At 44.9% G+C, this 13,486-nt stretch overlaps 1 protein-coding gene across 1 annotated transcript in view; it reads right to left on the reverse strand.

Annotated features, from left to right (window-relative positions):
- Positions 1 to 9,840: 9,840 nt before the first annotated feature.
- The window catches only part of Prtfdc1 (phosphoribosyl transferase domain containing 1), an 81,957-nt gene continuing 78,311 nt past the window's right edge, over positions 9,841 to 13,486 (reverse strand). Inside the window, 2 exon segments of the mRNA XM_004859999.3 lie at positions 9,841 to 11,137; positions 12,595 to 12,671. Of these exon segments, the coding sequence (XP_004860056.1) occupies positions 11,090 to 11,137; positions 12,595 to 12,671 (125 nt within the window). The 3' untranslated portion in view covers positions 9,841 to 11,089.

The raw sequence follows: 13,486 nt of genomic DNA on the forward strand, positions 1-13,486 counted from the left end.
TGTGGGTACTGACTCAGCAGTCTAATAGCATTGGTTCAACTTCTGGCTTTGAACAATGTGTGAGACCTTGGATAAGTGATTCAGTCTCTCTAGGCTCATTTCCTTATCTCTAAAACAGAGAGGCCAAATTCTACTTCAACATTTTGTGCTCAGCATTAAATGAAACTGGGCATGGTGTTACATGCCTATAATCCCAGCACTCTGGAGTCTGAGGCAAGAGAATCACCATAAGTTCAAGACCAGGCAGGGCTACATAGTGGGACCTTGTGTCAAAAAACAAAACAAGCTGGGTGTGGTGGCACATACCTGTAAATCTCAGCACTTAGGAAGCTGAGGCAGGATCGCCACAAGTTTGAGGCCAGCCTGAGCTACAGAGTGAGCCCAAGGCCAGCCTGAATTACATAGCAAGACCCTGTCTCAAAAAATAAAAATTATTAAATTAAAAAGTAATTTAAGGCTTTCGTACAATGCATGGTATCTAGTAGCTGTGGTCAAACTGCTCACGAAATGTCAACCAGACCCAGGCCCAGGGCTTGACTCCTCCACCATGTATTGTGTTATGCTCATGAGACCTTAGCTATTTGCACAGCCACACAAGAACTAAGGAGCACAAGTCTCGTTTTCTTAGCCTATTGTTGAATATTCTTCAGTCGCAGAACCAAAAGCCTTACGAAATAAAGGTAAAACTGATTACATCTATTTCTTCTTTCAGCCAACTGACTATCATTCAATCTTAGGAGATTAGATGATTTAGAGCAGTTTTATTATAATTATAATAATAGGTATTAGACAGTGAGCTGTTCTCTAAAATTTTTTTATTAGTTGATTTTTTGATTACCATTTCTATAAAGTGCTTATAATATAATCCTATAATATACTCATATATAGTATAGCTAGGTATAGTATAGTGTTTCAAGAAACCCCACACTAGAGTGGTTTCTTGGTCAAACTTATGTAATTTCTTCATGTAAAAATAAAACTACTTTTAAAATTTCAGTGTGAATTCACATTTATAGAATGCTTGGTAAGCAAAAACTATTTTACCATATTTTTTTAATCCTGCACATTTGAGCAGTTTAGTAGAAATAAAACTGTTCTTTCAGAGTCTTTATAATTTATTACACACACTATCAGTACGTGTAGGGGCTGCTGTGGAATGTGTCACAGCCCAGGCGTTTAAGGACAACTGAGGGCACCTGAGGACACAACCCCATCATTTAGCGCAGGTGTATGATCGGGCTTCCTTATGTAATAATGAATCAGCATAGACAACCATGCATGTACCACTAGGCCTGCAAGTTCACCCAGAATGTTTTGTCTTACTAATTGTCAGTAAACTGATAAAAACTACTATAAAGTGCTTTGTTGGAAAATAAAGCTGGGTTCCTGCTTTGTGATGTCTGTCCCATGCATGTTCTTTTCTTTGGGAACCTTGCCTGACCAGGCCTCCTTTCAGCCCACTGGCCCTGACAATAGTGACTTTCAGGATGGTCAGGTGGAGTGTCCCCACCATGGCATTTGTGGAAGCAGCATGGGGCAGTGGGGAGGAACCCGGGGAGTTACTGCAATGTGTCCCCCAACCTCACTCTGGCTGCCAGTAGCAGCTTTCTTGGCAGCGTGGAAATCTCCCAAGAACTGGGAGGCTGTCCACCTGACACCTGGATGTTTTATGGGCCTTGGAAACTCTGGAGACACAAATTCCTCTCCTCCACCGTGAATCAGCAGGAAGAATGGCTTGGTTGTTTTTTAGTCTGTTTGGGCGTGTGAGACAGGAGGCAGAAGACCTTGTCCAACATGGGAACCAATTGCAGCAAACTGAAGAGAGCTTGGAGCAACATGTGGCAGCTTTGGAAGCCATGCTGAAGGAAGTTGGGAGTGCTACCTCTCTTGGAGGGTAAGTCTCATACACCAGGAGAGCCCCCTGGTGTTCCAGGCATGACCCACTGTCCAGGAAAGGGTAGAAATAGAAGAGCCCTTGACCCAAGATGGGGACCAGGAAGTCCACCTAGGTCTACTCACCACAAAACATATACAACTGGCAAAATAATTGAAGCAAAGGGTGGGTGAGACAGTGCCTACATGGCTGCTATGCTCTGGGATGAAGGGGCAGATGCTTGCTTCCTTGAAGGTGAGCCAGTGCTGAATCTGGGCAGATCTGATAGCAGCTGGCTTAGACCCAGAGAAGCTGGAGGGGCAGCCCTGAGACATGTTGCTGTCTTGGTGGAAGCAGTTGCACTCTGACCAGCAATACCAGCCCATGGGCCCAAAGGTAAATGCAACCCCTGTGAATCAGGATGAGCTGACGCTGGCAGCCTTTTACCTAGACTAGGAGATAGACCAAGGTAACCAGTTGCTATGGACCCTAGGAGACCGGAGGCCACATGTGGAATCAACTATTTATTGGTTCCCAAAAAATGTGCAGCTTGTATTGGCATTGATGGATACCGGAGCTGAGTCAATGCTGATCCATGTCAACCCAAACCATTTCACAGGACCCACTGCAGGCATAGAAGGTATGGAGGTCACTACATTACGGTCCAGAAGGCCAAGGTGACTGGGCATTGGGCATTTGTCCCTGTGTCCCTATGATGTTTATGTTTCCCCAGTTGCTGAATACATACTGGGTGTGGACATATTGATTGGTACCAGGTTAGGCACCACACAGGGAGAATTCTGTTTATGGATTCAAGTGATAAAAACTATTGTCCGAGGACATCCCCATCATATACCATTGACTCTCCTATAGGCAACTCAGGTTGTGTGTGTGAAGCAGAACCGGGTGCCTGGGGGTCATGAGGAAATAGGACAGACTGTTTTGAGGCTGGAAGAAACAGGTCATATCCCCTGCACAAAGTTCTTTCAGTTCCCCTGTTTGGCCTGTATGGAAGCCCGATGGGACTTGGAGACTTACTATGAACTACCAGGAACAGAACAAAGTGATACTCCATCGCCTGCAGCGGTACCCAACATTTTTGACTTGGTGGACCAGCTCACCCTGACGTTGGGTCGATACCACTGCATAGTGAACCCGGCCAATATGTTCTTCTCCAAGGTGCTATCACACCTGAGTCAGGACCAGTTTGCCTTCGTCTGAGAGGGCAGACAATGGATTTTTCAAGTGTCGCCACAAAGGTATTTGCATATCCCTACTTTGTGTCATGGCCTGGTGGCCCAGGACCTGGCCACATGGACCAAGCCACACTCTGTGTTTTGGTTCCATTATATTGATGATGTTGTGTTAACCTCTGATTGCTTTACAGATTTGGAAGCTGCTGCATGCAGTCTAAAAGAAGCTTTGCTGGCTGGGGTGGTGGGCCATCAAAGAAGACAAGAGTCAGGGCCCTGGCTTGCCTGTCAAATTCTTGGGTGTTATCTGGTCAGGTAAGACAAAAGTAATCCCTGAATCAATATTGATAAGATCCAGGCATACCCCAGACTGACAACGGTATACCAGTTTCAAGCATATGCGGGCTTGCTAGGTTTCTGGTGCATTCCACACCTAGCTACATTGTTACACCCTCTATATCAGATGACTTGAAAGGGTGCAACAGGGGACTGGACTGAAGCAGCAGAAGCTGCATTCCAGGGCATGAAGAGGGCAGTCGCTCCAGTGCAGGCCCTTTGAGTTGTTGACCCTACCTTGCCTTCACCCTTTACAGTGAATGTGGATGAGGCTGGGTCTGGCTGGGGTTTGTGGCAAAAGTAGGGGAAGCGGAAGCACCCTATTGGCTTTTGGTCACAGTTGTGGAAAGGAGCTGAAAGTAGGTATTCCTGATTGAGAAGCACTTGGCAGTGGTATATGCTGCTCTGCACACCTGTGAAGGAATCACGGGGCAGCAGACTGTGGAAGTGCAAACTAAATACCCAATAGAGGGTTGGGTATGCACATGAATGTCCCATCTCAGGAGTGGAGTGGCCCAGGTCCCCACTATGGCACGATAGGGAACATATCTACAGCAGAGAGCATCTTTTTCTGGCCAGCCACCTAGCAGCAGCGCTGGGACCCGTGAGGTACACAGCCCAAGAAAAGGTAGAGGATGATGAGTTACCAGTCATAACCCCTAGTCTCTATGTGGAAGGGAAAGAGAGACCTCCAGCTGAGGCCTGGTATACTGATGGCTCTAGTCATGGCACTGCCCTGCAATGGATGGCGGTCACTGCCCAACCCAGTACAGAGACACTCTGGTTTGAGGTTGGGACAGGCAAGTCAAGACAATGGGCAGAGTTGTGGGCAGGGTGGTTACTTGTCATGAATGAGGATGAACTTCTGCATGTTTTCACAGACAGTTGGGCTGTATTCCAAGGGCTGATGCTCTGGTTACCAACCTGGGTGGCCCAAGACTGGCAGATAGGACATCGACCCCTACATGCCGTCCTACATGTAGGATGCTGTGTTTTTATTCCTGACCACCAGAAACAAGTACAAGAGTCCTTACAAGAGATGGACACAGAGGTGTCCACCATCCAGGCCTTGCACCAAAACTCCCTGACCCAGAGGTGGGAATCCCTAGGATCCACCTGGCATTGGGTAGCTCTCAGTGGTGCTGCAATAGCAGTGGGGTTGGTGGTTATGTGTTGTTCCTTGTATTACTTTTGTGGGCTCGGGGCACAAGGGGCAGCCTTGTGTGCCATTCGCAAGAAGCAGCAGCCCCCTGATCTTTGAAAGGGTGGCATGTAGGGTCCCGCTGTGAGACGTGTCAAAGCCCCGGCATCTGAGGGCATCTGAGGGCACCTGAGGACACAATCTCATCATTTAGTGCAGGTGTATGATGGGGCTTCATTATATAATAATGAATCAGCATAGACAACCAGGCATGCACCGCTGGGCCTGCGAGGTCACCCCAAGTGGTTTGTCTTACTAATGTCTTAGTAAGCTGATAAAAACTACTATAAATGCTTTGTTGGAAAATAAAGGTGGTTTCCTGCTTTGTAATGTCTGCTCCACATGTGTTCTTTTCTTTGGGAATCTTGCCTGACCAGGCTTCCCCTCAGCCCACCGACCCTGATATAGGTAAATATGAATTTCTGCCTTTATAATGAAGGTATACGCACTGTCTAGTATTCTTGTTATCTTGTATTTTCTCATATGTGGCTAGGTGGTTCTGTAATTTTTAAATTTTTTTCCTTCTCTTTCATGATTTGTAATTCTTAACAATCTTTGTAAGCAAGTATGTTTTCAATCACATATCATGATCACTGAATAATCAACTCCTTCACCAAACTTAATAGGAAACGAGCAGGGCATATAACGTTTCTGTGGGTGACTGTATTATCTGAAGATACTTGATTTCCTTATAAGATGAGGTTGCTATTCTTCCATGAGGTAGTGGCAGTCTATGTTCCCTTTCCTTAACTAGTGAAATGTAGTAGAAATGAACCTGCTGCATAAGAGGCAATATAGTAAGCTCTCTTCTTTCTTTCCATTTGCCTCTGGAACCTAGCCAACTGCCATGTTGTGAGGAAGCCTGGACCAGGTGGGGAGTCCACATGGAAGAATCCCAACTGACAGGTTCTGCTGAGGCTCTAGCTGGCAGCTAGACATGGGAATAAGTGAGCTGTCTCATTAGAGCTATCCATAGAATGCTCTCTGATCAGAAAAATGGCCTGTGTCTGCCCTGTCCACCATGGCAAGCACCACCAGAGGCTACTAGCAGTTGTAGCGCAGCTAGAATGAATGAGGATGTGAAGTTTTGATTTTATTCAATGTTGGTTTAAATAACATGTGTCTAATGGCTGCTCCATTGAGCAGTTTAGCTTCACAGGGTTATTACCATGGGTGATGGGGCTTTTCTTGGATGGTTCCCTGGGTTCTTGTACATGACAAACAAAGAATTGGATGAGACACGCAATGCTCAGGAAAAAGTTTTAATCAGGCAACAGTATCCCCAGAGTGAGCAGTCTCATGCTGGTGGAAAGGAAAATGGCACAAGTGCTGGAGACATTGAATTTAAGAAGTAAAAGTGCTGCCGGGTATGGTGGCACACGCCTGTAATCCCAGCACTTGGCAGGCTGAGGCAGCAGGATCACTGCAAGTTCACAGCCAGGCTGGGATGCACAGTGAGTTCAAGGACAGCCTGAAGTACCCAGGAGACCCTGCCTCAAAAAGAGGAAAGTATTGGGCGGGGTCTAGGGTGGCTCTCACTGGGGCTTCCAGAGCGTGATTGACAATGAGGTTGACAGGGCGCTAAGTCTTTTCAGTTGTGTCTGCTACTGATGTCCTTTCCCATACTTCTCTCCATTATAAGGGGGTGTATGAAATGCAGACCACCTTTAATGGGTTCCAGGTGAAGTAAGTTACTTTGGGTCATGCCAGCTGGTCTGGCACTCAAGCATCCTGGTTTGGGATTTCAAAATCTTCTAGAGTGGGCCCAGGGGTTTTGTTTTCTTATCTTTGCCTCTGGGCATTAGTAGTCCTTAGGACAAAGGTTGGAGGGGGTTGCCCCTGGGCACTGCCCAGGTTCAGGGGAGTGGAGCTGTCCCATAGCCCCAGCCTCTGACTTCCACCAGAAGTACCAGCACTTGGTACCAGATTCCACAGAGCAGAGGCACTCTGGAAAACCACAACAAGTAATAAATGACTGTCAGTTTTGTTACAAAGCAATCAATAACAAATACATTCTTCCTCCCTCTCTGGGTTTTGTTCTTCTCTACAGCAAACAGAAAAGCACAAATCCCCTCCTTTTTAAGGTGCTAGGCATTGACCCCAGGACCTTGTGCTTGCTAGGCCAGTGCTCTCCATGGTGCTCTCCCCCCAGCCCACCTGCAGTGTTTTGAAAAGCCTTCTAGCAATGGTTATGGGTTTCTTCACAGCCAGGCTGCTTGAGTGGGCTGTCTACGCTCATCTTCCTTACTTGAAGCTGAGTCACTACTCTACACCTATGACTCTGGCTATAAATGAGGTAAATTAGTTAGATATCTTGTAGGCAGCCAGACAGGGCTGGCCCTGGAGAAGCCAACATGGAGGGCAATCAAGACACATTCACTGAAGGCGAGCATTGTAAAAGAAAACTACTACTCCCACTGCTATTAGGATAGATAGCAGTGATTGGTATTCTAAATAGGTATCAATCTCCTGGATGGGGGACCAAGATCCTCCAGGAAAGGTCCCTGACCCACCCCTTAGCAAAAATCCTTGCACAGTTTCTTGTACACTTGCTATGTGACTTGCTTCCTCATTGGATCCCCGTTTAATCAATATCACCTTAAGTGACTATACTTGCTGTAATCTTATTGGTTGATCATAGTTTTGCCCACCTTGTGATTTCTCATTGGATCAGTGTTACCTAAGCAACCCTACTTGCAATCCTACTAGTTGTAGTTTCATCCCACCTTGAACCCACCTCACCTTACCTCGTGCCTTTGTCCCATAAAACACCTTTGAGTAGCAGAGTCAGGGGGCAACCCACTTTCCGGTCCTCCTTCTGTGGTCCTCCTTCTGTCTCTCTTAGAAGCTGTCTTTCTCTCAATAATTTTTTCCTGCTCTTAACCTCCGTTGTTCCTAGAATTGATTCTTCGATTTTAGAGACCAGGAACTCACGTTTCGGATACCCAGCAGGTTTGGGAATTGCACCTATTCCCCGCCCCCCGCCCCGCCATATCAAGGTCACAGGAACATGAATTCAGCCTGCTTTCTCCCTCTTGGAAAATGTTGGATTTTAGCACCCCACCCTGTCTTCATGTTCTCCTCTAGTTATTTCTGAGGAAAATCTGCTCTGGCAGAAAAAAGCCCCCCCCCCATTCCTGGCTGGGAAATTGCAAATATCAACCAATGAAACAAACAAACAAACAAACAAAACTCCAACCTCCCATCTATTCTGAGTAGAGGAAAAAAGAGCCCTTTAAAATAAAAGAAAGAAAGAAACCTCTCCCGAGGGCTGACCCTGGTCTCAGGGTGGCAGGGTCCCTGGGATCTGGTGACTTCGTGCAGGGCACTGGCAGAGGCTCACACAGCAGCTGTGTTTCTGGGCTGCTCTGCGCCTTGTCCATGTCTCGGCCAACTACACCTCATGTGGTGCTCTGGGATCCTTGTGGATGCTCGAAGCCTCTGAAGGGGCATCTGGTTGAGCCCTGGGGTGTGGACACTTCCCAGCCCCAAGTTCTCCCCACAGCAGAGCCCTGGGAACCTGAACAGGGATCTGGACCCCACCTCTCCCTGCCCCTAAGCTTTGCCCCACTCCTCAGTGAACGTGGAGATGGGCTTGTCAGCTCCACCCCGCAGTAAAAGGCCACCTAGCAAACAGGCTGTGGACCCAAGTCTTTGGCATCTCTTCCACAGTGGCTCAGAAGCAGCTATGGGGTCTGACCAGGCTGTGGGACTGTGCAGCCCTCCCCACAAACACCAGCTTCCATCTCTGCTGGCCTTCTGCAGCAAGGCGGTCATCTGCTCCCTCCCTCTCTCCCTGAAGCAGCCTTCCCACCAGTCCTCAGTGTCACCTAGGGGTGCAAAGGAACTTCATGACAGCAAAGTAAAACTCTCAAATACTGTTTGCTCAGATGGGCCAGACGACTGGATGGAGTGTGACTTAGGGTTCCAGTTTCCTAAAATGGACGACTTCTATTACAAAAGGGAGGAAATATTTCCACCACATCAGGTCTCTGGAAGTAGGACAAGTTTCTTTCTTTCTCCATTGGGAAATCACAAGTTTATCCCACAAGAGGCTGAGCAAATGCCTGACTTGGTCTGAAAGGCTGTTTTTTGTAGTCTCAGAAGAGCGGAAACACAGAAAACCATGTTGTATTCAAAGATAGCCAAAGAATGCCCAAGGCGCCACTCTGGGATTTTACTGTTTGCTGTTCACATCGTGGGTACACGGTTCAACCTGCGGCAGACCCCAGCCAGTTTACAATGAGGGGTTCTAAATGTTTGGGAAAATCCCAGAGTATTACTAATATTGATAATAACTGAAACCAAATTTCCCCATCGCTGTTTCCCTCTCTCTCACGCACACACACAATTTACCCCTCTCTACTAATCACTTTTGGAACACTAAACAGCTTTGTTGTTAATCAGGTAAGAAGCTTTTATAATTTTAGTATTAAGCTAGAGTTTTGCAAGAGAAAAGACAATACTGTTTTTCCCAAGATGACATTCTTGGATATCACTCTCAAAATATTGTCTGATAGGAAAAAATTGCAGGAATGATTACACTTCTCATGTATTTAATGTTTGTCTTTCTCAGCTTTAACTATACAAGTCCTCAAAATATTGTAAATTAGATTAGTTTCCTTCATAATTTGAATAAACCATCCTCAAAAATTATACTGATGTTTACTAAAATTCAAGAAAATTCATACTTTTTTTTAGGTACCGGGGATCGAACTCAGGTCCTTGAGCTTGCGCAGCAGGCGGCAAAACCACTGAGCTAAATCTCCAGACCAAGAAAACATACTTTAAGGATGATTTTAATTTAAAATAAAATATGTGCCTGGATTTCCCTAGGTCTTCTTGATACAAATGTGGCATTGTAGAAAATTATGTTTGGATGACAAATTTTGATATCTCAAGAAATTGGCTAGTTATATACAAGTATTAATCCTATAAATTGGGTATTAATTATGTTACAGAACAAAGCTAGAAGGGATTCCTTTTGCTGATTTTCCCGTTGAGATACATGGGTGTGGTTTGTTTTCTTTTCTGATCAGAACAAAGAGAAGCAGGAAAATCTTCCTTTACAACTAAAATGCCTTGTTCTTACAAACAAGGTTAAGGGGGGGGGAAGAAAAGTAAAAGCAGTAGATACATACTGGCTTAATTGTTTGCTTATATTAGTGCATACATTGGATTTAATCCAGGTTAACAAAAATAAAGACACAGAATAGGTATATGCAATTATATATTTAAGCTACTGGCTCATACACATCTTAATGGCTGCAAGTATATTAAAAATATGAAGGTAGAAGAAAAACAGTAAGCATTTATGAAATATAACCAGATTTCTGATTTTTTATTAAAGGACACTAGAGCCTCATAACATACCCCATACAGTTCAAAACCAAACAAAGCTTGCTTACTAGCAGTTATTTATTTTACATTTATCCACTTTAGGAAGTGAGGGAAAAAAAGCTCTGTTGACACTCAAATTTATTTTTGATTAAAATTCCCACAAATTAGAAAATGTCTCACACAACGGCGGTAAAAAAGTGTTACTTAGAAAAAACTTCTGTAAGTATGCTTATTTCCTACAGCCCCTCAGACTGTGACCTGTCTCGTAAGGACACTTCATGAAATAATTTGGCCCCTGTGTTCATGTTTAGGACAGTACTTAACAGTGTCTTGTCCTTTGCTGCAAATAGGAGGAAAAATCTATACTTGCTTAGCTTTGGGCACGGAAAACACTCCCTGTCTTGAGTCCATGTCCCACACGAATAAAAGGATGTAGGGCCCTGCTGCCATTGTGTCTTTCTAATTAAAATTCAGAGTATTAAGCACAGTTGAGTACGTCCATGCACCGCTGACATGCACACGCCGGAAACTCAGACCCAGAGCACTAGGCCGGGCTCGCTCATACCATCGTTAAGATTCATTGTCCTCTGCGTGTCTGAAGGCTTTGTCAAAGCAGATAATAAAGTCCTGTCAGGAATGTGCAAACAGAAATGTATGTTAAGTCATCCTTTCGCTCCTTTTTTTTTCAGTATGGGAACTTAGCTGGATTCTTAGTCTATGAGCTCAGATACTAAGTTAGAAGGTTTCCGGGGTCTTAATAGTGTAAAGTGTTATAAAAATAGGGTATTAAAAAAGGTTAGGTGAAAAATATTTGAGTAACTAGGTGGTGATATTCCTGGGAATAGTGATCCAGCGTGATGACTATCACAACAGAAGAAGGTGTAGCTTAGGGGTGTGAAGTTGGGTAGAGCTGCGAGTCAGAACTGTGGTGTTTAATATGGAGCAAGTCAAATAAAGGCACGGCTTTCCTTCCCTTACAAACCTTTGGTACACTTTAGATTACAGCCTCAGAAAAGAAAGCTCTCTGAAAACACTTCTTTTTTATCCTGCTGAGTGAAGATGCCCGAGGAGACAGGCTTTATATGCTGGCTTCCTGCATGTGGTTGTAGCTGTGATACTAGAGTCTGTCAGTGAGAATTTGCTTCTTTAGACTCCGTATTTTTCTTTACTATGTTCATTGATCACACATATGTGCTGAAACAATAAAAGATTTAAATGCATCAGTTTCTTAACAAAATATGAAGCGCAGAAAGCATGAGGCAGTAATAACAGAATGCCACCCTGTAATTGGTTATTGTTCATTTAAACATATATATGTGCATTTATACATTTGTGTAAAATCTAAACATACCCATTCAAATGCTGGGCAAAAGGCTCTTTGCTTTTTTTTTTTGTATCAAGAATCGAACTGAGGGCCTCGTGTTTGCCAGGCAGCTGCTGCACTGCTGGGCTACATCCCTGGCCCTTTTTCTTCTTTTTCTTTTTGAGCCAAGGTCTCACTATGTAGTTCAGGCTGGGCTTGAACTCATGGCCATCCTCCACATCTGCCTCCCGAGTGCTGGGATTACAGGTGGCACCACCCTGCCCGGCTAAAGGCTCCATTGTTTTAGTGTTGAGACCTATTCTGAATCTGGCTTCCAGAGCCCCCAAAGCCAGAATTGCTGAGGGTACAGCATGCTTGCCCCAGGTGGAGAAAGAAGTCTACGGGTAACATGACCATTGTGTGAAGGAATGGAGAAATGACAGCGGGAAATAAAGTGTGGACACTTGTTGGGCCACTTTGGGTAAGAAGAAGGATGTCGGGAATATTTTTATTACAAGTGACAGAAAGGGAGTCGGGGCTGATGCAGGCAAAAAAGGAGGATTATGGGTAGGATACTGGGGTGGCTCATGGAATCCAAGGATGAGATGAATAATGAAGTTACTGGAAGGTGGGAACAGGGTAGCCTCAGCCCAGGGAACTGGGGGAGCTTTGTGGGCCCAGCTGTTAGGCAGTGTCCGCCCCAAACCCTTGGCCTCTGTGACTTTTGGGTTGTTTCTAATTTCCTGCCAGGAGTCATGGTGCACACCTGTAATCCAAATATTTGGGTGGCTTAGGAAAGAGGATCAAGGCCAGGCTGAGCTACAAGGCGAGTTTGAGGTCAACCTGAACTACGCAGTGAGACCCTGCCTAAAAGTGTCTGATTTCTGAAAGTAAGACATTGATCAGTCTATCTTGTGTCAGATGTCTACCTGTAGATCAGTGCAGGTCAGGCGACGAAGCTCTGTGTGTGTGTGTGTGTGTGTGTGTGTGTGTGTGTGTGTGTCCGTGTATTGACTATTCCCAAAGGAGGAGTAGCTATGAGCTGCAGGCCAGTGTAATTGGAACCTGTTAGATTTCAAGTGCTGATGTGAACCCATTTATGGAACACTGTCTATTTATTAAGACTGGTGGGACAGATTCAGTGACCATGCATCATCCTAATACCTACTTTGCAGAATGGTGGTGGGAGTTTATGGGGAGTATGGACCCAAAGTGCCCAACATATGCCTGACACAGAAGATACCCATAAAAAGCAGTCATCATCAATAATATTTCAAGAATTTGTTAAACTGAAGTCTCTATTGAGCTCTTATGAAAATGGGGTTAGGGTTTTGCATGCAAGTCTTACATTCAGATCTCTGAAGTATTCGTTATAATCTAAGGTATATCCCACCACAAATAAGTTTGAAATCTTAAATCCCACATCTTAGCAAACAGAGAGAGAAAGAAAAAAAAATATATATATATATAGTACATTAAGACTAATGCCATCATATGCTTTTCTTGATATTCAAACTGTGAGGATTTTTCATTTAGGCAGAAGGAAGTGAGAAAAATAGTATGACAGGCCCAGTAGGGACTAGGCCAGAATGGAGCAGGTAAGGAAAACAAGCAAACATGCGTAGGAATGACTGGACTCCTAGCAGAGTTGAGAAAGAGCTCAGGAGGCCCAGTGGATGACAAGAAGTGTGCGTGAGTTAGTCATGCGGCTTTGTTGTTCCAAGGAAAGCAGCATGTGATGTCATAATGCCAAAGGGAAGGCTCTGCAAAGCACAAAGGACAGATCAAACAGAAGGCATTGCAGTGCGGCACTGTATGAATAGGTGTGCAGACCACAGCATCCAGGAAGCAATTCTTCACTGCATTGCTGTTGCCAGTGGGTTAAAGGGCTGGAAAGGAAAACCTGGGAGACAAAATGAAAGGAAATGGCATTGTTCAGCTTGAGGAAGAGAATATGAAGTGTTATTTTCATGCTAGTCTTGGTATCCCAATGCAGGGGATATTAATTAGCTCTTTATGAGAGCAGAATGAGAGGAAGTGGATTTAAATGCAGCACAAGATACTTAGCAAAAGAAGACTTTCTTGAAAGGAAGACGACTTTTTATAGGAGAGGACCTTAAGAATCAGATAGCATGGTGCCTGCCTGGCAAGTGCAATGTCCTGAGTTCCAGCCCCAGTACCAAAAAAAAAGAGGAATCATAGCAGAGGACAGAATAAGCACGCCATGATCCAGTGCTTTT

Source organism: Heterocephalus glaber, unplaced genomic scaffold, assembly GCF_053883595.1.
Source record: "Heterocephalus glaber isolate CG9 unplaced genomic scaffold, H.glaber_assembly_v1.0 deba00000768, whole genome shotgun sequence".
NCBI lineage: Eukaryota > Metazoa > Chordata > Mammalia > Rodentia > Bathyergidae > Heterocephalus > Heterocephalus glaber.